General features: G+C 30.7%; 2 protein-coding genes across 2 annotated transcripts; both read left to right on the top strand.

Moving 5' to 3' along the window:
- The first annotated feature begins 13,548 nt into the window (after positions 1-13,548).
- On the top strand, positions 13,549-15,444 carry LOC11413979 (transcription factor MYB41). The gene is made up of 3 exons (XM_003597048.4): positions 13,549-13,804; positions 13,898-14,027; positions 14,433-15,444. Exons 1-3 carry the CDS (start codon positions 13,672-13,674, stop codon positions 15,148-15,150), a joined length of 981 nt encoding a protein of 326 aa, XP_003597096.2. The 5' UTR covers positions 13,549-13,671; the 3' UTR covers positions 15,151-15,444.
- Positions 15,445-22,029: 6,585 nt separating this feature from the next.
- Positions 22,030-22,401, top strand: LOC120578414 (photosystem II protein D1). The gene has a single exon (XM_039831118.1). It carries the CDS (start codon positions 22,030-22,032, stop codon positions 22,399-22,401), a length of 372 nt encoding a protein of 123 aa, XP_039687052.1.
- The last annotated feature ends 5,303 nt before the right edge of the window (positions 22,402-27,704 follow it).

Here is a 27,704-nt window from a genome sequence, read left to right as displayed (position 1 = left end):
TCTGCATTGTACACTTGCTTTAATTTTGTCAAAAAATATTTTCTTTTGGATTAAATATGTATTTCATCCTTGCAATTATGGGTCGTTTAAAAAATGGTTCCCGTAATCGCTAATCCTGGCAATTTACACTTGCATTGTTTAATCATTTAAAATTTCGTCCCTCTCCCCACTTAATCACTGCCACGTCACTAATTTGATGACGTGACAATCACTGTCACACATGAAATTTCAATTTTACTCCTGGGTTTCCAATTCTTTCTTCAATATTTTGTCCTCTTCTTAAGGGCAAAATTGGAATTTCATGTGTGGCAGTGATTGCCACGTTATCAAATTAGTGACGTGGCAGTGATTAAGTTGGTCAAAGGATGAAATTTTAAATGATTAATGATTGCAAGGCTAGTTTGCAAGGATTAGCGAATACAGGGACCAATTTTTAAACGACCCTTAATTGCAAGGATGAAATACATATTTAAGCCTTTTTCTTTTTACCCTTCAAATTGATGAGAATATGCTTAGCCTGCACCAAATTCTATGTTTGGTCAGCAATAACCATCTTGTCATTCTCAGTTAATTCATCCACAAGAAGGTGACCTTCTTGTTGTGTGCGAGTTTGAGTTATATGTCCCACATCGGATAGAAAAATAAAAGTTGAAAACCTTAAAAGTAAAAGAACACATAAACCCATTGCCTTAAGGTTTTGGGTAAGAGTGTGGTGTTTCTTTAACATAGTCCCTCGGGCTCTCCTCATGACCCAACAGTGGTGTCAGAACCTCCTTCGACGAAGGGTACTACCAAGGCAACCAGTCTGTTGTGCAGAAAGCGAAACAACGGTACAAGCAGCAAGTGACTCATTGTGTCGTTCCACTGCGGAGAAATCAGCAACGACGATACAAGTAAGTAAGAGAGCTTCCGCTTTAAAGGGAAGCATAACATGATGAATAGATGGACTCATACTTAAGGGGGAGTATTGTGTGCAAATGTGAGTTATATGTCCCACATTGAATAGAAAAGTAAAGGCTAAAAACCTTATAAGTAAGAAGACTCATAAATCCATTGCCTTAAGATTTTGGTTAAAAGTGTGGTGTGTCTCTCCTCAATGTGAACGGTCCCCTGGGCTTCCCTCATGACCCAACACTTCTAACTTTGGCTCCATTTTATAGTTGTGAACTCCATTGAGAATAGTCAACCATCATTGATTATATTCCTTCTTTAAATAACCACACAACCTAAACAAACGTCCACATTTACTTAACCCGTGTCTCAAGCTTCAATTTCTTCTTCTTGGGTTCTTTATATTCACCACTCTTTCACAAGCCAACAATAAAATTGATTTTTGGTAATTGAATTTTACTATAATCATTGTAAATTCTGCCTTTATTGCTTGTCGGTGAACCCAATTAATCATATCATCTCAGACTTTCCACCTATCTTCGATTAAAAAATATGGCATGGTGTCCACTTTATTATCATGAAGTTTGGAAACACTAGAATCAACAACAGAAGAAGGTTTCACATCAACGAAAGCTTCAATAGAAAGTTTCACATCAACAAAATCTTATCTAATGTTTAGTTTCGCATCAAATGAAGCGTCAAGCTTAGACGATTTCAAATCACAGAAGACTCGACGCTATTTGGTTTTTACTCAACAACTTTATCAACTGTATTTTCAACCATAAATATTAATAAAGGACAAAATATTACAAAAAATAATGTATCAATAATTATTTCAATCATTCAAAGCAAACAAACGGGAAAAAGTGCAAAAATAATATTGAGCAACAACAACCCTTAACTATTATTGCTACCAACGGAAGTTAAATGTCATTGGCTCCAACGGTAGTTAACTGTCATTACGAGTTCATGTTATAATTGCACAAGTATGGTAGAAAAATCAAACAATTCAAAGATGCAATACCTGTTTTTTTAGTGTAGAAACCTTCTAGCAATACTAACTCAATGATTGAGACCAAGATTTTGCACAAAAAATTTGAAATTTGGTGTTTTTAGATGGAAGAGAGAGAAAAGTTAGTGAAAGAATAGTGAGGTGGAAGAAAGTTGCTTTATACATGAAAAATGTCAGGAAAGACAATTAATTGTTGTTGTCGTACAACCAACGACAGTTAACTGCCATTGAGAGAGTACCGAACGACACTTAAATGCGGCTGGGGAAATTTTCGTATATTGTGGGTGTCCGTGAGCTAAATTGAAAGTTTAAAGAGCAAATGTTCTAGACATTAATATCTCGAGATAACTTCTCAATCTGTCCCTCGTCAAAAATATACTATCGAATATATACTTCCGATGATAATATGAGAAAAATTGTTGTATACACATGTTGTTTGGCTAAGAAACACATGTAAAAGATGAAAATACCACTCGGTAGTTAACTGCCGAGGAAAATACCCGCTGTAGTTAACTACCGAGGAACTTAAAACATGAAATTAAATAAGGAAATACACCTAAGTTTTTCCTTAATTAAATTTAATTCTTTAATAAGGAAATATTTGTAATTATTTGTAATTAATTTCATTGATATCTATCATTATTCATATGTTTGTAATTTAAAGAGTTTGACTACTTAGGTGTATTTCCTTATTTAACTACAGCCGGTTTTATTTTTCCTCGGCAGTTAACTACCGAGGGGTATTTTCGTCATTTACATGTGTTTCTTAGCCAAACAACATGTGTATACAACAATTTTCTAATATGAGGAAGTGGGTTGAGAAATTATCTTTTGAATTCTGCTAATTACCCAAATGGTTTCGCTCATTCCCAAAGTAAAAGTCCAAAATGCCCCTATGCATGTTAACTTACGTAGCGTGAGTTAACATGCGTTAGGTATAAGATAAATGTAACTTAAGTCACACTACGTGCTGTAATTAGCCCAGACAGAACCTCATTGTGCCTCATTCTCAAATAACACACACATAAATCTCAATTTTCTCTAAAATTAGCCAACTCCAAAATTCCCTCAACTTCAATCCAACAACAAGAACAAGTAAGCTTTGACTTAAATTATGTTGGTATGATAGATTTTTTCACTTAATCTAAAAAAATTTAGGTTTATTGTTTTATTAAAATTTTATTCTAGTTATTTTCAATTAGTCTTTTTTTCAATCTTTTTTATTCTAATTTATTTTATTTACTTGATTCTAATTTACTATATTCCAAATTATGTTATTAACTTTATTCTAATTTTTTTTATTTGCTTTATTCTAAATTATTTTGTTTACTTTATTCTATTTTATTTATGCACTTGAAATAAATTCGAAATTATAAAATAAATTCGATTTTATACTAATTCAATTTTTATTCTAATTTATTTATTCATGCAATACAAAATTAGAAAATATATTCGATTTTATTTATTCAATATTTATTTATTCAATACATAAGCATAAACATAAAGTAAATGCAAAAATAAATACAAATAAAAAACAAAATTTATAAATATAACTCTCATTTTATTAATATCATTCAAAGATTACAATAAGCAATACATATAGTTTATTCCAATTCACTAATCTACTTAATATTTTTTACCCTCTTCGGTATATGCCAATAGCTCTTGGGGAAAATAGTGATACGTCATGTTGGGGAAAACGACATCAAGATCCCTTGAGTTAAATCTAAATTTGGTTCCTTTTATACCCCATGATGGTTCTTTTTATCCACGGTAAAAAGATTTTGGGAGTAAAAGGAACCAAACCTAATTTTACCTCAAGGGATGATGTTTTTTTCCCCAACCTAACGGACCACTATTTCCGCCAAAAGCTACTGGTATTTACCTAAAGGGGTATAAAAAAAGCCTAGAAACTAAAGAAGCAAAGAAGAAGAAGAGTAAGAGGGGGGGAGAGTGGGAGGAGATAATGTGAGGAATATAGGAAGTATGTGAGGGTATTTATAGTAAAAAAACAAAAAACGTGTGAAAGTGGTTAAAAACGTGTAAATTGAATAATGAAAATCTGACCAAAGTTGAAAAAACGTTTGTTCTTCACTGGCCAACTAGCGTGAGTTAACTCGCGCTAAGGCTCAGTGGTGCGTGACTTAAGTCACGCTCATAATACACTAGTGCATGTTAAGTCACGTAATGTGACTTAACATAAGTACAAAATACACTAGCACATGTTAAGTTGTGCAGGGGCATTTTAGACTTTTAGTTTGGGAATGACTGAAATGATTTGAATAAAGAGCAGAATTCTTATCTTTTCTTCCTTGTCTTATTTGGGCTTTGGCCCATCTTCAAGTTTTAATGAGTTGAAAAGAAAGTGAGCAACTACTTCTACTCTTAACAGATTTCTTAAGAACTACACCCTCTGTAAATTTACCAATCTAGACAATGAAAAAATACCGTTTTTTCTAACGTCCGAACGAAGAAATTCTTAAGTATGACGAGAGTGTCTTTTTTTTATTTTTGTTGTTGAAAGTAATGAGATCGTCTTTTAAGAATCACAAATTGGAAGGAAAAAAATTGAAAAATATTGCAATTTCAAAATATATAGTTGAAAACTCCAGTACGTTATTGGTATTTGCCAAGCTATTTCCTTGTCTTTTCACTAGGATTTTCCTTCGACAATGTAGATTGCTTATATTAGAAAATTAAATAAAAATGATAATTAACGGATATAGGATACTCTTCATATTAAAAAAATATTGTGTGTATATATTAGTTAATGGTAACACGTGTGCAATTGTGGAAGAGCCAACATTGCACTCTTTTGTTAATTAAGTTCCCTAACATTTGTTAATTAAGTCCCCTATTAGTAAACATTAGTGCGTCATCATCATGTAATCTTTCAAGGTATATATAGAGAAAAGCTTCGTCTTACGTGTAGCTCAGCCATGCAACTCTACGCAACCATTAACACAACAAAAAATAATAACGAAACAAAGCCATGCAAAGATTCAAAGTTTGTTGGAGTTTTGATAACCACACAACAATAACATATATAACAACATTCACATTGTAAACATATATATTATTCAACTATTTAATTAAGAGATGGGTAGATTAATTAATATTATGCGAGTTGCTACCAAGCTTCCAATTTTGCTTAAAGTGATTACCAAAAACAGACATTATGTGATGATCAATGTGTATGATGTGTACTTTAAAATAATTAAGTCCATAAATTAAAATTAAAATACATATATAAGATATGGTGACGCATGACTGTTATTCAGGCCTCCCGCAACACTGGGATTCGGTTTGTGGAATAGGTCTAGACTAGATACGGACGATAACCATGTACGAAACGCAAGGAAAACCATGCATACGATACGTATATTATTTCAACGTATGGTTATTTTTTAAAAGGAAAATTATTATTTATTGCAAGATTTAAGTTTATGATGAGTTGACAAGGCTAAACTCTTCGAATTTAATTACAGGGTTAAACTATTATCACTAGACTAGACTAGATATGGAAAGAGAGTAGCCCCCCTCTTAGCAACATGGACCTATAATTTAAGTTAAGGTTGTAGAATTGATGATTTGTGTAAACACGTGTAGGGTCTCTTGACTAGACTCCTAGACTTGTAAGGTACTATGGAAAATAGAAAAATGAATAAACAAAAAAAAAATACATATAATAGAACATTTGGTAAGATAACAATTCTAATTCTAATTGAAAATTTAAAAATAAAGTTGTTACGTTAAAACACCGTAGCACAAAGAGTTGTTACATGTTACTAATTGTTTACACTTCAAAATAATTAAATTGAAATTCAAGAACGACAAACAGTCGAATTTAGGATCACTTTAATCCCCTTTAATTGAATGAAGTATAGTCGAATCTAAGTTCTATAAGATACTCTCTAATACGAGATAGGTTAATCTTTCTCAAATAAAACTAATCCACCAACAAAATAAACTAAAAAATATAACAATTTATTTTAAATGACCCGCGAGCCAAATCGCCTCAGCCCTTCACCACTCCACTTTCTCTGCCGCTTAAACATGGTAGATAAACTTGAGTGGTCGAGTTTAAAATTTTAATTAATCCCATCTAAAATGGAGGGTTAAACAATTTGACACGTCAAACTCAACTCACTTTACCAACCTGCATGTGACGTTGTGGGTATGTGAATTGTTGATTTAGATCATACATAAATAATGAATTTTGAAAGAATATATTTACATTTGATCAATGAAATTGAAAAAAATATATATTTTGTTATATGGTTTTCGATTCAAATTAACAAGTTCATATCAATGATGAATAATATACGTCATAAAAATAAACCTGAAACTAAGTTATAGGGAAAAAAAATCATGAAACCATTTCAAATGTCCTCAATTTCTTTTGAAATTTATATAGTTTAATTTCGTAGAAATTCACTTTTGGTCCGGAAACCATTTCAAAACTCCTCAATTTCTTTTACGCTCTACAAATTATCCCATGTTGCTTCTTCCAAGAGAATGGAGACGTCTGCAAATTGTAATATGTTGAAATGTAAATGTTAATGCTAACATACCTTGAATCTAATTTGAAAATGTCAATTTCTACTACCATTCAGACTAAACTTGTCAAACCTTCTAAAGCGATCAAAAAGAGAAATATGGCATTTGGTAGTATCGAGTTTCTTTGAAAATCATGTAAAACTTTGGAAGCTCACCAGGGCCAAGACAGACCTCAAGGCTCAAAGAAGATCTCACATTGACAACGAAAGTTGAACTCAGAAGCTGACGAATGATTCAACTCTTTACCAATTGAACCAATATTCATTGACATATAGGCTCCATTTGATGAAAGAAAAAATTGAATCCATATAAACCCTAGCTTTAGTCCCCATCACAACTCCAAATATCATCCCCAACATCTTCTTTCATGGATGACTCTACTAAGCAATAAATCATCATCTTCATGAAAGAGGTGCCTAGTATTAATGTTGCTCAAACTTAGTATTATTGAGTCTTTAACTGCAAAATTTGATTCGAAATAATTCTAAACCTCACCCCTTATAGTCTCCACTCCCTCAACCTATTCATCTCATTTTTTAGCACAATAAGTTGATTTTTCATACTCAAACCTGCATATCTCCATGATAAAATTTTGATTCAAATTAATCTTCATCCCTCACCCCACTTCTGCCTAAATATTTTCCTCAGCAAGCTTTTTGTAGAACGAATAGAGTTTCGTAACCTAAAAAAGTAATTGGACACAAGTGGTTAATGTACTCCACCAAGGACGAATTGTTCAAGAGAATTTGACTTGTTTATAAACAATTATTGATCAGACTTTACTTATTTCTCAGCCAAACAATGGATTAATAACAGGAAACCTTTTCCATTTGAACTGGAGGATTAATACATAAAAAAATAACATTAATATTCTAATTTGTTTTGTTTAAACTTTTTTAGTTCAATATGAACATTTCAATATATTCTATTTTAAACTTCAAGTTTAACATTATTATTCAATGTAAAATTATATTTGTAATCACTTAACTTAATTTGAGATGTTGATTTGATCTTTTATCTTTTTCCACAACATTTTTCTCCATTTGATCTGATTGCATGTGAATTTTCAAAATTCAATTTCATTGTTTAATTTTCCTACGAGATATTGGTCTTCAAATATACGGTCCTTCACTCAAATTTACATATGAATCTAAAATTTGTAACTTGAAAACTCATCATATGATGGACTAAAAGGAGAAAAATGACGCATGAAGAAAAGATAAATAATTGGTTATCTGAAATTAAGTTAAGAAATCAATATGTAATTTAGCAATATTCTAAAGAGATTGGATTGTTAATTATTTAGAAAGATTTTAGTAGCCTTTGGAAAAAAAGAAAAAAAAAAAAAAATAACAACCACCTTATAATTTTTTTTCATGAACTACGAACAAATGAAAAATTACTTCTAAAGAGACCGAGAAGAGGGAAAAATACAAAACCAACAATTAATTGATGGGATAAAAAGGAGGTCAATTAAATATATTATATAATAAATAATTACAAAATCTTTATATTGTTCAACACCACAAACTATAATTAGTGAAAGTATGCAATGTCACTAAAAAAAACTATTTTACCCTAACATACAATAAAATCAGGCAAATAGTTATTTTTATATCTGAATGTTTAACGAGTAGTTATACTAGTCTCTCAATATAACGAAATTACAATATAGTCTCTGACAAGTGTACTACGTTAGTCAAAATAGTCTCTACATGCAGCATATGCTCCTATTTTTGATCAAGAAATATTTACATATTTCATGCCTACTCGCCGTTTCAACCCTCCATGCGTTAACCGACCACAATTCAACCTCCAAGAGCTATAAGGTCATGGCGTTAAAAGGAATCATTTTAACATTAGAGACTATTTTGTTTAACGGAATACATAATCAGAGACTACTTTTGCAGTTTTGCTATATTTAGAGATTATTATAACTAATCGTTACAAATTCATAGACTAAAATAACTATTATAATATTTTATCAAATGATCCCACTCTTATAATGGTATTTTAAAATTGAATGATACTAATAAAAAAAAAAGGTAATCTATTATTGGATGTAAGACACATTTGTTGACAGTGCAAAACTGTTATAGACAGAAAGAGTGCAAGACTATTAAGCTCAACAAATTAAATAAATAATAGTATATATATTCCTCTTCTGGACTATTCTCTTTGCATATATACGTGGCATAAAGTCCAGCTTGTCTACAGTGAGTTACTACAAGGACTTCACATTTAGCAAGCAACAACTTGAAAGTGATGACATCATAGTGAAATTGTGCTTGTTGTAACTTACAAAACAGGAACAACAATCGTTTGAGATCTCAAAGGTAATATAATACTTATTTTTTGAAGAAAAAAACAAAAACTAAGAAGTGATTATGAACTTAAAAAAGCATTTGACTTCTAAATCCCACAGTGTTAGATAAAGAGTTGATGAAATTTGCCACCTGATTTTCAATGGCTTTTGAATATATTGCTGCGGATGCTAAAATAGAAGAAGCAACCTGAAATTGTTTGATGAAAAAGCTTATATGTGAACACTTGAACAGTGTAAAGGGAATCGTTGACTTCATATGTGGAATAAGAATGAAACACATGTCATATGCCCTAGTTTTATAGTTTCATTTCAAGAAAATTTGTCCGCTTATAAATCAACATGTGTCCAGAAACGCGAACATACGTAGCTGGTTGACACATCATAAAACCCAATCTTCTTGGACGTGAGTTTGTATATTTTTTGTGAAGCATATACTTCTTTGTTCATTCAATTTTCAATGTCCAAAAACCAAAAAAATATTGTTACTTATTTGTTGTTTTTAAAATTCAATGCAACATGTAAATATAAATATAACTCAAATTTTACTGTAATGATATTTGATATATTTTGACGAGTTTGAACATGCAATTTCTCACTTTTAAATTAAGATCGGTCTTATGCAATTGCGATAAGGTCCTTCGTAGAGGACCTCAAATTTAGCGGCTTCAAAATTTGAAAAATAGGAAGTTTTTTTTTCTTCTTACCTACATACAAAATTCGTCATTAAATTGGTAAGGGATAATGCATTTATATGTAGGAGCTAGGGTTCGAACCCTGGACACCCCACTTATTCACCTTTAAGGTGAATTTCTCTAACCGTTAGACTACTTTACAAAAAAAAAAATCGTCATTAAATATGTTTACCCGTAGGTAAAAGTTTGAAATACAATAATTGTATTGTCAGTTATATATTATTCATATGTAAATATCTATTTGTCTATAGGTAAAAGTCATGTTTAAACCATTTTTCATATATTTAAGTACAGTGTAAATGTTTGTAACTATGGTGTTCAATTTTTCCAATACATATTAAATGAAAATTGTCGAAATTACAAAGGACCTCTAAATTGTAGGGGACGACCTTGTTTTAAACATATATTGTTTGTGAGTTTCACTTATAAAAAACTTCAAAACACTGTTAACTAATTCCATATACAATGTTAGAGTGTTCACATACATAGTTTTATGTTTACGCTCTAACGAGTGCCCTCAGAGAAACGCTTTATAGAAAATATAAAAGAACCCTTTTTTATAGAAAAATACCAACTTAAAATTACACTATCTCCGTCCCTTATGAGCTATAAATTAATAGAAAGAGTGATTCAATATATGTAATACATTGGTGATGTAATAGAAAGAGAGTCTTCAACAAATCATAGGCCTGTTTATAGTTTTCACAATTTTCATTTTAAAATAATTGGGGAAAAAATATAACACAACATTTAGTGACAAACAACGAATTTGTGATTAAACATGTGAGCAATTAGTTTTAAAATGTTTTTTTTATCTACGGACAAATAAACATTTACCGATGGACATGCGTAATTGACAACGAAAATGTTTTTTTTTTCTTTTTTTCTTTCGAAGGAACAACTAAAATGTTGTCTTCCAAACTTTTATCTACTGAAAAATGACATTTAGTGATGAATTTTGTCCATAAATATATTTTATTTTATTTTTTCAAATTTTGAGAGCCCTCTAAATTCGAGACTCTATACTAAGGGCCTTGTTGCACTTGCACAAGGAGGACATAATGAGAATTAGAGGATAAGAAAGGATATTTTGAAAGTGTCGAAATATGAAAAGTTGAATTTTTATTTCACGAATTTCCATAGACATTTTAAACATGTGCAATTTAATATTGAATGCTTTCATATAAACAGACCCTTTTATTTTTAGTCCTATCTTTTCATAAAAATGAACGCTTTTAGTCCCTCAATTGGGATTAAAAAACATTATTTTTATAAAAGATAGAGACTAAAAATTGTGGAAAAAATGATCGAAATTAAATTGAAAAAACTTTAATTTAAGTGAATAAAATCATGCTTAACCTTAATTTTTTTCTAAAGATTTTTTTCCTTAAAGTAGTCTAGTTGTTATAATTCTTTTTTTTTTAAAGTGAATAAGCGCGGTGTTCGGAGTTCGAACCCCGGTCCCCGCATATAATAATGCATATCCCTGCCAACTGAGCAATATTCACGGAGACTTTTTTCTAAAGAAGTTATTATCAAGTTTAGAAAATGAAAATTATATTATTTTTAATATTAGAAATATACATCCTTCAAAAAAAAAAAATTAGAAATATACATTTCTATTTTGAAGATGACTTTTTTTAAATGATATCCAAATTAACAATGGATAAAAATTGAACCATCCTAATTGTTACTATCAAAAAATAAGTGTATAGCCCATTTTTTCCAAATGTTTGATATGGGAACCGAACAACCTTTACCGTCCATCCTTGCCTTGAGACATATGTAAAACTTACTAGGTCAACCTTATCATTTTTAATTTTTCGACGAAAAAGGTCAACCCCTCTACAACTCTGATGCAATTTATTGACTACGAACTCAAACATTTTACTAGTTTTTCTTTATATCAAAAGGCAAACATTTTAGTTAGAAAAATATTTTTTAGTTAGGAAATACTAAAGAGTACATCTAGAGTACCTGTTAAGAAAACTAACATAAAATTATATTCTTTTAAAAAATGGTAAGAAAATATGTATTCTGACTTTTTAAATGTTTAAAAGTTGTTGTTTTCAATATGAAGTTTCAATTTTTGTTTTTTTAAAAAATGTTTTATGACAATTATTAGCAAAAATCTTTTAGTTATGTGAAGGAACATATAAAACTACTTGTCTAACGACTAACATCATTTTCCTTATACTTTATGATTCGTATTGACAAACAAGCAATTTTTTCTTTTTTTGACAATAATAAACGATATTCATTCATTCAAATTGATATAGTACATCAATACAATGAAAATTCGCTAAAAACAAAAATGATGAATCTGTGAACAAACTCACATCATCCATGTTAATAGCATAAAACGGCAAAGTACTAAAGCCTACACATATGACTATATTTAAGTATCTAGAATACTCATGTCTCCGTATCTGCAACGTTGACGACTCCAAAGTCATTGATTTGATCTGCATTGGATCAAAGCTGATATGACAATCTGAATCGAACAAATACGTCAACGAAACAAGAAAGACAAACAACATCGCACAAAGACGACGAACAAAACAACGTCGCACTAAGACAACGAAACCACGAAAGAAAAAACGAAATAGATGTTAAAATCACTTATTTTAATAAAAAGGAAATAGAAAAACGAATTAGAGGGGTGATTTTGGATTAAAAATTGACCCTAAATCACCCCTCTTTGGTGGATGAAGGAGAAGAAATTATGATTTTAGTGACGGCTCACAAGAGAGAAGGGGAAGAGATAGATCATTTTTTATATGTTCTCTTTATTAAAGGTAACATGAGGAAAGCAAATTTGATGGATGGCAATCACCCTCTAAAGCATCAGCTAGCAAGACATGTCTGAGTTGTGAGAGAAACTTATGTGGCTGAGTTGAAAGACACCTCTAAAATTAATTATCGTTGAAGTTTATGGTTCTCTATGATCAATTCAGAAAGTTTAAGCAATAGGATCAATCTAATTGTATTTTTTCTTAATTGGGTCACTCTGTCAATTTTTTCCAAAGATCCACTTTTCATGATTTCATGAATTTCACAATTTTTCTATACCCTTCCCAATCTTATAATCTGTTGTCGATTTTATTAAGATTTCCATGAAAAATGTGTTGTGTTAAAGTTGGTACTGATCCAAGTCTCGTATTTATTGGTGCAAAGAAAAAAGAGGTACCCTGTTATTATAAATAGTATAAAAGGTTAGTTTAAGTTTTCTTCACCACAACATCTCTAATCATTTGGGTGTATTAGGGTTTGCAATTTTTCCATGCAAAAATTGTAATCGAGAGGTTTGCAATTTTGTCCTTATAAAAATTAGAATTGTGTGAGAGTTTGGGATTTGCAATTTTATCCGTACATAAATTGTAGGAGAGAGTTTGAAATTTTCTCTTATAAAAAATTGCAGGTTGAATAGTAAAATATTTTTGTTGAGATTGTGATGAAGTGTGGAACCACAATAAATTTATGAGTTATATAATTTATTTATTTTTGGTTGTGCTTTTGCATTGTAAAGATTTTAATTTTTAGATTTTTCATATATTGGTGGCTTTCAAAATGTGCCATTATCATATGCAAGCCATGATGCACCACAATAATTATATTAACTAACCTTTTTCCATGTAGCTAGTGTAAATTAATTATGTTTCAACAGAGTAAGTGAAAAGGCTCTTTTTGAGGTTTTAAATAATTCAAGGCTCTTGGAATTATCACATGAAATATTCTTCTTTCCAGGACATAAAAAATAATTAAAATTATATAACCCACTTTTGAATTAAACAAAAAACTATTTATTCAGTTTTGATGCTGTATCACATCGTTAAATGTGTGTTGGTGGGTCCATATTGTCCAATATACTGTATGCAAGTATTGCATACGTATATACGCATATATTTTATCAAATAAAATACAAAAATGTGCATCATTGATAATGTAAAGTACAAGATCATATTGTGTATAGATTGTTGAAATACGTTGCATATGGACGGCACCAAATCCTTTTGACTTCAAACATATAGCCTCCATTTCTTCTGTCTATAAAAACAAGGTCATCTTACTTTACTTTAGAACAAACAAAAAGTTTACTTTCCTCTTTCTATTTTTGGTTTCTTAGAGTGCACTTTTCAACTATACCTATTGAAATTCATAAAAATATTCATCTTCTAGCTTTGTGAAATATGGGAAGAACACCTTGTTGTGATAAAAGTGGACTCAAAAAAGGTCCATGGACACAAGAAGAAGATCTTATGCTTATCAACTACATTAATACTCATGGACCTGGAAATTGGCGCAACCTCCCCAAAAATGCTGGTACAAATTGTTATATGAATTTAATTAAATTCTTTTTCTCTAATGTATTGTACTTATTACTAATGAACTTGTTTTGCTTGAATACTATTACAGGTCTTCAAAGGTGTGGTAAGAGTTGTCGTCTTCGATGGACAAACTATTTGAGACCTGATATCAAGAGAGGAAGGTTCTCCTTTGAAGAAGAAGAGAGTATCATTCAGCTCCACAGTGTCTTGGGAAACAAGTACGTGTGTTCATCAAATTTTAATTGGAATGAAAGCGTCCTAAATTTTTTTAATTGTAAAAAAATATGTCGATTTGGATTCTCTTCAGTGACTGCATGATGCAGCACCTCACAGACTCTTAGATTTAGATATATCTCTAAATCTAAGGATTTTGTGCGACCGCTGCAGATGATCAGTACAATAATTTTACCATTAACTTTATAGAGGTTAATAAGTCTCCTTAGTCTATTGTGTAAAATGTGTCTCACTTGTCCTAAATTTTTATATGTAAATAAAAATACATGATTAACTTCTCATCCATGTATTTAACCAATTTTCTAGTGTGAAATTTTTTTAACTTGTTGTTTTTGTTGTTTAAAGACTTTATGCTGAGTGTTTTTTATTGTTTACCATGAACATTATAGGTGGTCTGCTATAGCTGCTAGATTACCCGGAAGAACAGACAATGAAATAAAGAACTACTGGAACACGCACATTAGGAAAAGACTACTTCGAAGTGGAATTGATCCTGTTACTCATACTCCACGTCTCGATCATCTATTTGACATGTCCTCCATTAATATTCTCAGATCAGCTTTATTAGGAGGAACCAACCCAATGAACCCATCATTTCTGAACTTATTAGGTGGTGCTCAAGCTTTCATGAACCCTGAATTGTTAAAGCTAGCTGCAACGGCCACATTATTAAACAACAACATAAATTTGGGTTCGCATAATCAACAACAAATCAATAATGCTGCTAATGGTACTCAACAACAAGTGCAAAATCAAGTTTACAATCAAGATCAATTTCAAATACCAACTCAAACACACAATGTGAATAATGGCTTATTAGGAAACATGAGTTGTTCAAGTTCAGCTGAAAATACAAATCCTTGTTATTTTGGAGAGGACTTGATTTCTAAACAATATTCAGAATTGTTTCATTGCCTAAATAATGATGGAAACAAAAACAGTATGGGATATGAATCAGTTATATCGACTACGCCTTTATCGACGACACCAACTCCATCACCAACTTATGTGAATAGCTGCACAGAGGAAGAGAGGGATACATATTGCAGTGACATATTCAAGTTCGAAATTCCGGAGAGTACTTTGGATATTAATGATTTCTTGTAAATGTGTGTATATACGATTGCAGACTTTGTTTAATATGAACAAGTAAGATAGTTTTGTATCGTGCACGAGTTTATTTTTCATTATTGGATCAATAAATCTAATAGTATGTTTTATTGATCAAATAGCGAAAGTTAATTTATGCATGATGCAAGACTTACGTCACTTGCGCATTGTAGAATTAGATGTATGTAAACTTTTAGTTTGCATTCTTTATTCTTGGTGTTATTTAATTTTGGGGTCATTAGGAATAATTTGTTGTCGTGATGTTCATTATTTTTTGCTTTAAATTAGTTGTCAATTTTTTGCTCTTGATAATAAAATACGATTTGTTGTATTACATTACCAGTGATCACATATTTCATGTGAATGTTTCCTTTCTCTATTCGCATTTGTGTGTCCTAAACGTTGGTTGGATTTTTTTTTTCTTGTTCAATAAAAAAGGTTAGGCCTCAACTTGATATTTATTTTTTTTACTAGAAATTTTTAGTTTGTTTTTCCTTGAGACCCTTAAAGAAAAACAAACTAAAATATTTCTAGTAAAATTAACTGAGGAAACATCTACGAATAAAGCATTAAAAACAAAAGAAATACTAATTCAAAAACTTTAATGTCTAAGTATAATGATAAAATCTTGCATAAAAAAAAAAGTCTAAGGAAAAATCACACTTTGCCATAGCATTCGTAACTTGATTTGTCTCTCCAAAGAACATGAATACAACAAATGTTACCACCTCAATAGTTAAATAATCAAGGAAATCTTGACTCGGGAGGTTGACCTAGTTCTCAAAGGTTTGATTCTCGCAGAGTTAAAAAAATGTGTTGGTTGGTTTTTACAAATTGACGTGAATGCATATATGTGTTTCTACATCATCTAATCTTACAAGATAATTCTTGAGAGTGAACTTAAGTTCATTAAACAATATATAAGATTTAAGAGCTACACATTTTCCATTGTTCACGAGGAATTACGAATTTAGAAGAAAAAAGAATAACAAAAATAACCACAACATTCATATAGGTTGTATCTTTGCTAACTATTAAGTAATGTATCTTTGCTACCTCAAAAAAAAAAAGTAATGATATAAAGAGCTAATGTGATAAAACGAGTGTTGATAGCATGATTCTTAGATAAAATATTACTTTTAGTTAGACTAACTAGTTAATTAAACTACTTAGTTTCTCTAAAAAAAAAAAAAAAATTAACTAGTTAGTTGTTCTCATTAAGGATATAAGTTTAACCGTACTTTTTCATGTAACAACAATTCTATAAGAACTCTCTCATTGATCAATATACTTTTCTTTCATCGATGAGTTCTATAAAAAATTGTAATAATTATTGTTCCAATGGTTCATGAAGGTGAGATGATCCTTATTATCTATATTTCATAATTTTATTGTTAAATAATTAATTACCAATTATTTTAGTAATTATTGAAAGTAATTTGAAGGTTATCAAAATAAGAAATTGTAAGGACTCTTTCCTTTCATATTGTTAAGAAATATAAACAACGAAAATACATTTTTAAATATATTTTTCTTACTCTTTCCTTACTTCATTTTAAAAAGAGTTTTTTTGACCATGTTAGATAGACACTCTTTATATTATAGAGTGATGATAATTGTACAATCATTTGATGAAAATTGTTGTTACAATCTTCTTTTTCTCTCGTTTTATTGGTCAAAAATAATTGAGAAAGAAAAAGTAGTAAGAAGATAACGTAAATACGAAAGAGAAATTTATTAAAAATTGATATAAAATAGTTGTACAAATATAATTTCTTGTATTATATCTATAGAATCAACAAGATTGGGTCAGAGGGAAGGTTGTGTCCATTAAGTATGAAAAACAAAAAGAAGAAAATACTGTATTATAACATGAAACACGCATTAGGGAAAGAAAAAAAAATAGAAAGAAGGAAAGAATTGCATGCTCAACAAAGACACATAATTTGTTGTGTAGTTGTAGTTATTCTCCACTAAACTTCATATTGTCCATATATTGCTCGTGCCAAATTGCTAAAAGGTGAAGTTCAAACTTCAAGCTGTACATACATGTAAGAACATGACAAATGGACCAACAAAATTATAATCACACAAGATTGAAAGCAATCATGCACCTTTTCCATCATGATTAATCAAATTTATTTCATGAATCATGATTGATAGTCCTAATCTTCGGCTTATCCTTGTTCTTCTTTGTTTCTATTCCCCTCTACCGCCCACACAAAGATGGTATGAACTTTGAACTTGAAGTCACATTTATTCCAAAACACAACAATAAAAAGCTGTCGTATTTCATTTAAAGTTTATCTTTGACATTATGCAATAATGCTAAAAAGTGCATCCTTGTCGTTACATGCTCAATTATGTCTAAAAGATAACCACGTCGAAATATTTGTCTAAAAGAACATTTTTACTTTCTTTTTTGTTGGCACATTTGGGTCCATGTATAGCTCCATGCAGGTATTTTTAGTTGAAATGTACTCAAGCATAATTATATGTTGAATGGTTACGTTTAGTGATGGTTTGGGTCCAATTTTCACTTTATAGTCTTTAATCCGGCTCTCAAACCATATTAAATGAGCTTAAATCTCATTTCAAAAGTTAACTTAAAGGATAAGAATATTCAAACATATTTATATGTTCAACGGTGTAAAAATCTAGGTAATGTGGAACCAGAAACAAACTACAAACAATTTCAAAATCAACTTTAACATCTTATATCTATTTTACTTTTTTTTTTTCTGTCTCTTCTCTCCATCTCTCACTCTCTCTTTCTTAAGCCTCTTAAGTCTCATAATCTTCCATTTCACTTCCCACACAATTTGACTAACTTTCGTATTTTTATGAGACATAAGGTTGATTGGTTCCTTACGCACTATAGAAACATCGTCTTTACGGAGTTGAAATTAGAAACATTATTACAAATATTTCCTTTGTTGTCGTTGTCGGAGACAATATTTAAAACACGGAAAGAAAAGAATCTTCCAATTAGATAAGAGTGGAGGCAGTAATAAGCAGACGAAATAATCACTTTAATTTGGATTATTTTTCTAGAAACTATAGAGGACGCATCATACATGCCACTGTATAAAGTTAATCACTGCATATTGACAATAAGAACTTTTGTTGTTGATAAAATTGACAATAAGAACATAAAAAGCCATAAGTCACCAATCAAATCAATTGCAATTAATAAGACTTGTGACCTTAAAGGTGCATGCATAATGGATAATTTCCTCTTTTTTTTCCTTAGGGACTAAGGACTTGAACTACATATGACCAAATGATAGCTTGAGGAACTGACACTAAATGCATAATTGAATTTCTATGCTTTGATGTGTCTAACTTTCTTGACTTGATGTTTTTTTATTTTTTTTATTTTGTGTCAACCATGGCGTAAAGTACTTGTTTTTTGGACTTGAAGAAAAATGTGCTGATCAAGTTTTTCTCTTTATATGGCTCATGACGCTCAAAATACGCTAGAATAACGTCACCTATTCTTCTACAAAAATGGGTTTTATAAAAGAAGGGTTATATTAACAAGTGATCTTGTTAAGGATTTAAAAGAGAAAAAGATTTAGAAAAAGTTCATTTTTAAAGTTTTAATGTGTATTTTAAAAAAAATATATATTCTTTAGACTTCTAATCAAGTGTTCAGTCAAAATAAAGATAAATATATCAATGCATAAAATACAAATAAGTTTAAGAAACATCACAAGAAACCCACTAAATAGCATACCAACCATTTAATGTTGTTAGGTCTTGAGAGCGAGAGGGAAATTCCAACTTCTCTCTAAACTTTCTTTCTTCTTCGTTCATCGAGGAGGGGTGGTTTTAGGTCAATTTTTGACCTAGAATCACCCTTGTACATCTTTTTCCCCTTTTTCTTTTAATCTAAATAAGTGGTTTTCACATCTATCAAATTTTTTCTTTTGTGATTTGGTCGTCTAAGTGCGGCGTTTTGTTGTTCGTCGTCTTGTGCGGCATTTGATTTCGCGTCTTGTCGCGGTGTTTGTTTAGTTCCTATTGGAAGATCTACATCAGTCAATTACAAATTCAACCAATGACTTGGGCATCAACGTTGCAGATCCGAAAGCATGGGTATTTCGGTGACTTAAATTTTATCATATTATTTGTAGGCATTTTGCCGTCGTATGCTATTAACTTGGGTGATGCGAGTTTGTTCGCAGATTCACCATTTATGTTTTTAGCGATGTTTGTATTTGATGTACTCTATCAATTTGAATGAATGAATATCGTTTTGTTTTTGTCAAAAAAAAAACTATTTAATGTTGTGAGTTTTTTTTTTTTATACCAATAATGTTGTTGTGAGTTGATATCAACTTAATTGAATCAATTATTAAAGAGAATCGTTTTACAACCCCACGGAACCTTGGCAATTTGATGCTTTTTAATTAAATAAAAATAAAAATGTATCAAAAAAAAATTATATCTATATATATATAGGGTTAGGATCAAATGACACCATGGTGTCAAAATTAGTTTGACACCAAATTCTCATCCCTTCATTTTATTTAATCCAAAGGCTTAAAACTATCACCAAATTAATTAACATACATCAAATACTCCCTATCACCTAATTAAGAAACATATCTATTATCATTAATTCATAATCAAACAATACCTTCTTGTTTTTGGTAGATTCGAACCCTTTTTATGTTTCCCTAATTTTTTTCTTTTGGCCATAAGCACAAACTCAAACTTTATAATTTTTATAAAATCATGATAAATCTTAATTCAGTTAAACATGAGACACAATGAGTCCTCTAAAAAAAATTAGACCTATGAGTGACAAAATAATCTAATTAGCATGAACAATTCAAGAATCATTTGTCGAGCTTGTTGGTTTTTTTTTAATACAATTTAATTCATTATTAAAAAAATATGAGTATATGAGATAAAGACTAAGAAATATCATTGATGGTGATGATGACTCAAACAACCATAGGTATATGAGTTCAACCATTCATTTTATAAAAAAGTTTAGAAAAGAAGTTTGAGTATGATTATAGAAATCTGAAAAAATTTATAAATTTGGGGAAATAAAAAAGAGGAACAAATAAATTTTAGGAAATAAAAATGGAATGTTTGATTATAAATTAATGATGATAGATATTTTTCTTAATTAAGTGATAGAGAGTATTTGGTGTATATTAATTAATTTGGTGATAGTTTTAAGCCTTTGGATTAAATAAAATGAAGGGATGAGATTTCGTGTCAAACTAATTTTGACACCATGGTGTCATTTGATCCTAACCCATATATAAAAGATCAAATTAAATTTCTATTATTTCTTTAAGATATAAGATATCTATAAAAAAAAATAGAAAAATCCATCAAATCATGACTTCGAGTATCAAATATTTAATTTTCATATCAATGCATACTAAATTTTTAAAGCAATTAATGGACGGACCAAATTATTACTGTGGAAATATTCGAATTTTATTTTAGGAAAATCAATTAACTTTTGTCAATTATTAAATGTGAATGAATGAAATGGAAATATTTTGTAGTTCGATATAACATTTTTTTTTTTGAATCACATGTCGTAAACAACGTAGAAAAAGGAAGATAGATTAATATTCACATACATAAAAATTATAGAGGAACAAGAATAATCTCGGATTACTTTTTGAAAAAGTAGAAATCGAGTTTTTGGTAGTAATAAAACTATTCCAATTACTAAAATTATAAAGAAACAATCGTAATAAATGAAAAAAAGGGGCATCTTTCACCCAGTATCGAAGGATTTGAACTAAAATTTTCAGATGGATAGGATATGGTATTCGTATATCTGACACATAATTGAAATATGTAAATTTATCCTCCAAAAAGGGAAAAATGGAATGAATTGATCTCAATTTTTTTTTAAGATTTTATGATTTCTGCCTCCTCTAAGGAAGAGCTTAATTCTAGAAAAAATGGAATTTCCGATTCATCCGATTTTGATATTATTGACTGATTTTTGCGAATATGCAGAAATCTTTCTCATTATTACAATGGATCCTCAAAAAAAAAAAAATGTATCGAATAAAATATATACTTTGGCTTTCTTGTATTAAAACTTTGGCTTGTAAACACAAAAGTATTGTACGCGCTTTTTTGAAAAGATCAGGTTCAGAAGAATTATTGGAAGAATTCTTTACAGAGGAAGAAGAGATTCTTTCTTTGATTTTTCCAAGAGATTCTTCTACTTTGCACAGGTTAAATAGAATCGGATTTGATATTTGGATATTCTTTTCAGCAACGATCTGGTCAATGATGAATGATTGGTTATCTTATGATACTTAAATATTCTCGATATCGAATTTCTATTTTTTATATATAAAAGATTATGAAATGTTCATGTAGTTAAGAGTTGAGTTTCAAGATTCCTCTTCTAGAGAAGTAACTCAGGTTTAGATGTATACATAGGGAAAACCGTGTGCAATAAAAAATGTATGCACGGCATGGGAAGGGATTTTTTATTCGTTTATTTAATTAAAGAATGCAATTTCTACTCCATCCGACTAGTTCCGAGTTCGAGTCCCGGGCAACCCATTTTAAATTATTAAATAAAGTGAACATTGCGAAATATATATCGTTATTACATATCATAGCGAAGTAATATCTATAGAATTCTAGAAACCATTCATTTTTTTTTTGGATGAATGGTGAAATGAGGTAAAAAAAAAAGCGAATTTGTGTTAATCTAGATGAATAACAGGATACAATGGATATTGACATTGGCTGTCACCGGTATATAAGTCATGTTATATTGTTGAATAACAAGCCCTTAATTCTATACTTATAGAGAATTCGTGTGCTTGGGAGTCCCTGATAATTAAATTTAAATAAACCCAAGATTTTACCATGACTGCAATTTTAGAGAGAGGCGATAGCGAAAACCTATGGGGTCGCTTCTGTAACTGGATAACCAGCACTGAAAACCGTCTTTACATTGGATGGTTTTGTGTTTTGATGATCCCTACCTTATTGACCGCAACTTCTGTATTTATTATCGCTTTCATCGCAGCTCCTCCAGTAGATATTGATGGTATTCGTGAGCCTGTTTCTGGATCTCTACTTTACGGAAACAATATTATTTCTGGTGCCATTATTCCTACTTCTGCGGCTATCGGTTTGCACTTTTACCCAATATGGGAAGCTGCATCCGTTGATGAATGGTTATACAACGACGATCGATATAACATCTTTTTTTTTTTTTTGAATCACATGTCGTAAACAACGTAGATATCATTCGAAATTATAGTTCACAATCTAATATTTCTAATATTAATTAAATATAATATACTAATAATTAATATACTAATCATTAAATATATTAAATATACTAATCAATTTTGACATCTGATGCCAACGATCTAATCAGAGGAATAATTGGAACTATATATTATATCGAGTTTTTTTAAAAAAAATTCGATTAAAAATGTATTTTGCAGCATTTGACTCCGTACCAATGAACGATTTACCCGCACATTTAAAAAATAGTCTAAAAGCTTAAATGAATGTTCGGATAATTGGTTTATATTCATCGTTCTTGGTTGAGACCAAACATAAAAAAAAAAACCTTGCCATAAATGAATAAAATAATTGTTGTACCCTGATTTTGGACCTAAAAATACTCGTTCAAATTTCTTTTTTTAACACTGATATTTGTCAATTCGCTGTTGTTTTACTCTGAATCTTTACTCTCTTTTCATCTGCATATTTTACTGTCTCTGTCTCAAAGTACGTTCAAGCTCGATTTTCTTGCATAAAATCATTCAAAGTGTCTTTTCTTGCATTACAAGTCATTTAAGAACTCTCAGAAACGTCACATTACTTTTCTTGCATTTTATTTCAAAAATCATACAAAAGGGTATTTTGGTCATTTCCTGCAGTGGAACCCATTTTAGTCCCTGTGCTTGCCTCTGAGTCTTTTCAACTGGTCTGTACAAATCATTGTTGAGTCTTTGTTTAAAAATCATTTCAAAAATCGCATTTGAGGCAGTTTAGGTCAGTTTAGTCCCTAGGGGCATTTTGGTCTTTTCCTGTCAAAATTTCGGCAGGGAGGTATTTTAAAATACCTCATGTCAGTAATTTGTTCGTTTTAGTCCTTTTGTTGATTTTATTTTTTGTTTCACTTTACGTTTTTCTCAAATTACCAATTTTAATCCAATTATTATTTTAATTTGCATTTTAGTCCAAAACTTTTTAAAATTGCAGTTAGGTCTTTTTTTTATTGCGGTCCAGTCCTCCAATTTTCTCATTTTGCAGATAGGTCCTTAAAGTCAAAAGTCCAAGGCAGAGCCAAGCAAAGTCCAAAAACAGGTGTCCCTTTCTCATTGGGTCTCAAGTACACATGTCAGCTATAAATACAACACAGTGTCAGAATTTCAAAGAGGATCCATTAATCACACGCCACATCACAAACACCTGAGAAATTTCTCTCTCTTGTTAGTTAGATCAAAATCCAGAACCACAAAGAACACCAAGAACACTCAAACCCTAACCGTTTCAAAATTCCACCAAGATCATCGCAAATCAACACAGATTCAATCAAATTCATCACGGTTCTCAGAGATTCACATAGAATCATCATCATTGAACCTTTACCTCTGCAATTCAAGGCGCGAATCCGCCATTGTTGACGGTGGACTCAAGCACCGATCACAGAGATCAAAGTAAAGAAGAAGAGGGAAAGAATTAGAGATTCAAACCGGTGAAGAAGATAAAGAAAGCAAACCAGTGGAAAACACCGATTTATTTTCGGTTTCAAAGCGATAAAGCAACAAGACGAAGTTTTCCGAAGATCTCCGTCGAAATCTCCGAATAACAACTCAGGTAACGCGTAAACCTTCTCTTTTTCATCTCAAAGTATCAACGAGAACAAATCCACGTAGATCTGTGAGTTTCTTAGAAGTTCCTTTCAAAAAAACTACAAAACCTAAAAAGTGATTTTCAAAACCGTAACACAAACTTCAGATCTACAACGATTCAAACCTTGCATGTAAAATCTAGTGCCATATTCGTGTTCAGGACAAAAAAGGATATCTGAAAACATAAAAAAAATTTGAAAACGGAGAAGTTCGTTCAACTCCGGCGGCGGCGCCGCCACGCCGGAGGAACAAACCTCACCGGAGAAGATGAAGATCTTCCACCTGTTTCCAGAATCCGGCGAGAGGGAAGAAGAGAGAGGTGAGAGCTTCTCTCACTAGAATGAGAGAAGAGAGAGAAAGACAAGGAACAAATGAAAAAACCGGTGTGAGCGCCTTTATATAAGCCAGTGAACCGGACCGGTCCAAGACCGGTCCAATCCCCTTCATTCCTGGCCGTTGGATCTAGGGTTTCCTTCCCTGGATCAATCCAACGCTCCCTGTGAATCCGGATCCCCTGGTTTTGGTTTGGGCTTTTCTTTTTTCGTTTTTGCTATTTTCTTGCTATCTGCACCCTGCTTTTTTGCTAATTGAACCTCTGTGTGCTTAATTTTTTTTCTAAAAATTCCTAAAAAATTGTTATATGTTTCTTAATACATTTTAATACTTTTGTGATATTTTTCAACGGTTTAAAAATGATAAAAATGTGTGTGTTATTTTTCTTGATTAATTTTGTGTTTGATCTAAGTTTGTGCATTTTTTTTGTGGTATATTTCTCATAAAATGTTGGCATGTGATGTGGATGATTGGTGTGCAATTTCATGGTGAATGTGTTGCGGATCATATGTATGTTTTGTTGATTGTGGATGTAGATTTTCATTTCTTTCTTGTTTTGCAAGTAATGTGTGTTTTTATCAAGAAATAAAGTACAAAATATCTTTAAAAATGTGTCATAATTCTTGGCTTGAATGTGTCCTATTTGTTCTCACATTATAGCTCAAAATCAAACCCCTTTAACATTGCTATGATGAGAGGATTATAGGTCATGTGCATGTCTAAGTGTTATAACCAATTTTAGGTATATTTTGCCATTTTATTTCATTTCATTACTCTTTTTTTTCTTGCTATTCTATTCAATTTTGTTTACCTTTTTACCATTTTTATGCCTTATGATACTAACCATTTCATTTCATATTTCATCCATCTCATAGTTTAGGCATTATTTTTCCTACTCATTTCTATATCAAATGGGTTTGTAATAATTTTAGGTAGATTAGTTTCCTTTTAATTCCTTGCAAGACCATAGCATGTATTTAGGACTCAATGTAAAGGACTATGGACACTATAAGTGATGTACACCGACACGAGCACCGACACATGCACACACCCCACATGGATATTCTAGATGCATGATTAGGGAATGTATGTTTAGATGTATGCTTAGGTTTTACAACGCTTAGACAAAAAATCATTTTCCAAAAAAAATGCGAATAACCTCACTTGAAAACCTTTTTTCTAAAATAGGAGTCAAAACTCCTCATTTTCCTTTTGTTTTCTTAAGTAAAAAAAATCTCAATGAATTTCAATCATGCTTAGACTTTATTTTGCAAAATAACTACTTCCACCTCACATTTTCTAAATCTCATGCTCTTGAGGCCTCTCATCTCCATTCTTCAAAATTCCTTTTTCAAACTTAAAATCAACCAACAAAAACAAAAACAATTTTCGAGAATGAACTACGTTTGGTTTTGATCCCTTAAAAGGGTACGTAGGCAATGAGTTAAAACTCCTCCAAGCCAAGTAAAATAATACCTCAATCATCTTCTCTCCCCCCATTCTTCACTCAAATAAAATTTCTTTTAAATAAGTAGGCGATAAAAATAAAGCGTAGAAATAAACTTAGGAGAACGGTTCTTATGGAATACCATAATCGTTCCGGGTGCCTAACACCTTCCCGTAGCGAAAACGACCCCCGAACTTAGAATCTAAGGGTTTTTTCTCAATTTTACCCTTCCCAAGAAAAAATAGAGAATATCAAAGATTGAAAGGTTCAAGCCTAATTAATGACTTGACACCCGAAAATCGCGATAACAATAATGTTTCCATTTATTCATCAAAAAAGACGAATTCTTTGAAGCTAGAATGCATATATATGAATAAATTTAAATTTTAAAAACAAGATTTGAATGTTATATAAATCGCACATAATGAATTTCAATCAAAACTACATGCACAAACTACCAAAAACTACCGAAAAATCTTATAAAAATACATATCTATCACTATCTTTACGTATTAAATATGAATTTTTGAATCATGTATTTCAATCACAAACAACAATATCAACTACATTCATCAACCAGCAATATATCATTTAAAGAATACAAGTTTTCCTCATTCTTCAAGTTTAAATAAGTTTTTATGAGACATGCATGTCATGTGAGAATAAATATTATATGTGTTAGAATACAAAAGAGATTCTCAATTTTAAATCTTATTATATTTACTAGCGAAAAGACGGACACTCACATGTTCGTCTCTCCTCTCTTTGTATTGTGTTTAAGTTTAAAAATTATGAACGATGTTTTTTTTTTTTTTTGAAATTTTGATTTTGATTAAAATTAAAAGGCTTAATATATTGTTTGGTCCCTTAACTTATTTTTGATTTTCAATTTGGTCCCTTAACTATAAAGTGTCTCAATTTAGTCTCATAAGTCTTCTGTCGTTTACCTTTTTGGTCTTCTCCGTTTGTTTTTAACCTTAAATGTCTAAGGTGAGCCAACTTTATAGGTGGTCCACAATAGACCTTATTAAATCACATACTTTTAACCGTTTGATCTTTTTTGTTAAACGGAGATTGTTGGATCATGAAGGGATCTATTGTAGCTTATAATGAATCACAAACACCTAATTTTTTTCCTCCATCTTCTTCCCTATGTTCTTCTTTCATCTTCTTCTTCTATCATCTTCATCAATTTTCAATTAACCCTGAAAAAAAAAAAAAACTTGGAGAAATATCGAAAACAAAAAACATAATTTTTTTTTTCTCCTTGACATTGCTACCAGACAGATAATCATCATCATCTCCATTTCATTCATTCTTCAATCATCAAGACTCATTGTTCCTCAACAAAAACAACCTAGAGTCATCATGTTAATTCTCATTCTTACTCATTCATTCTTCAATCATCAATTCTCATTCTTATTCATTCAACAACAACAACACAGAGGAACAAATTCAACCCTTTTTTTTTGCAGAACGATATCTTTTTTTGTTGGACATTTTTACTGTCTCCTTTAATATTACTATAATATGTAAATTGGGTTGAACGAAATTAAGGATAATATTAATGAGGTAACGCTTTGAAAAGAACAGAAGGAATGATTCATAATCAATTATACAAAAACATAATATAAACACACATAATTTATCCATTTAAATTGCCCTAAATTGAAGAAGAATAGCTATTCGAGTTGTTTCCAACAACAAGAGTCATCAATATACACACAACAAGTTCAGGTTTTCATCAATAATTCTGCTTGCCTTGAAATTAAACGATGTACTGAATAAAATGGTTAAATAGTCATTCATCAGTCGCCTAAGGATAACAACAACAAGGCTCTAGAGTTCTACTTTGCTGCTCAATTATGATTCTAACCCAGTGTTGT

The sequence above is a fragment of the Medicago truncatula genome, chromosome 2 (assembly GCF_003473485.1).
Source record: "Medicago truncatula cultivar Jemalong A17 chromosome 2, MtrunA17r5.0-ANR, whole genome shotgun sequence".
In the NCBI taxonomy this organism is placed as follows: Eukaryota; Viridiplantae; Streptophyta; class Magnoliopsida; order Fabales; family Fabaceae; genus Medicago; species Medicago truncatula.
This window is presented reverse-complemented; position numbering and strand designations above follow the sequence as displayed.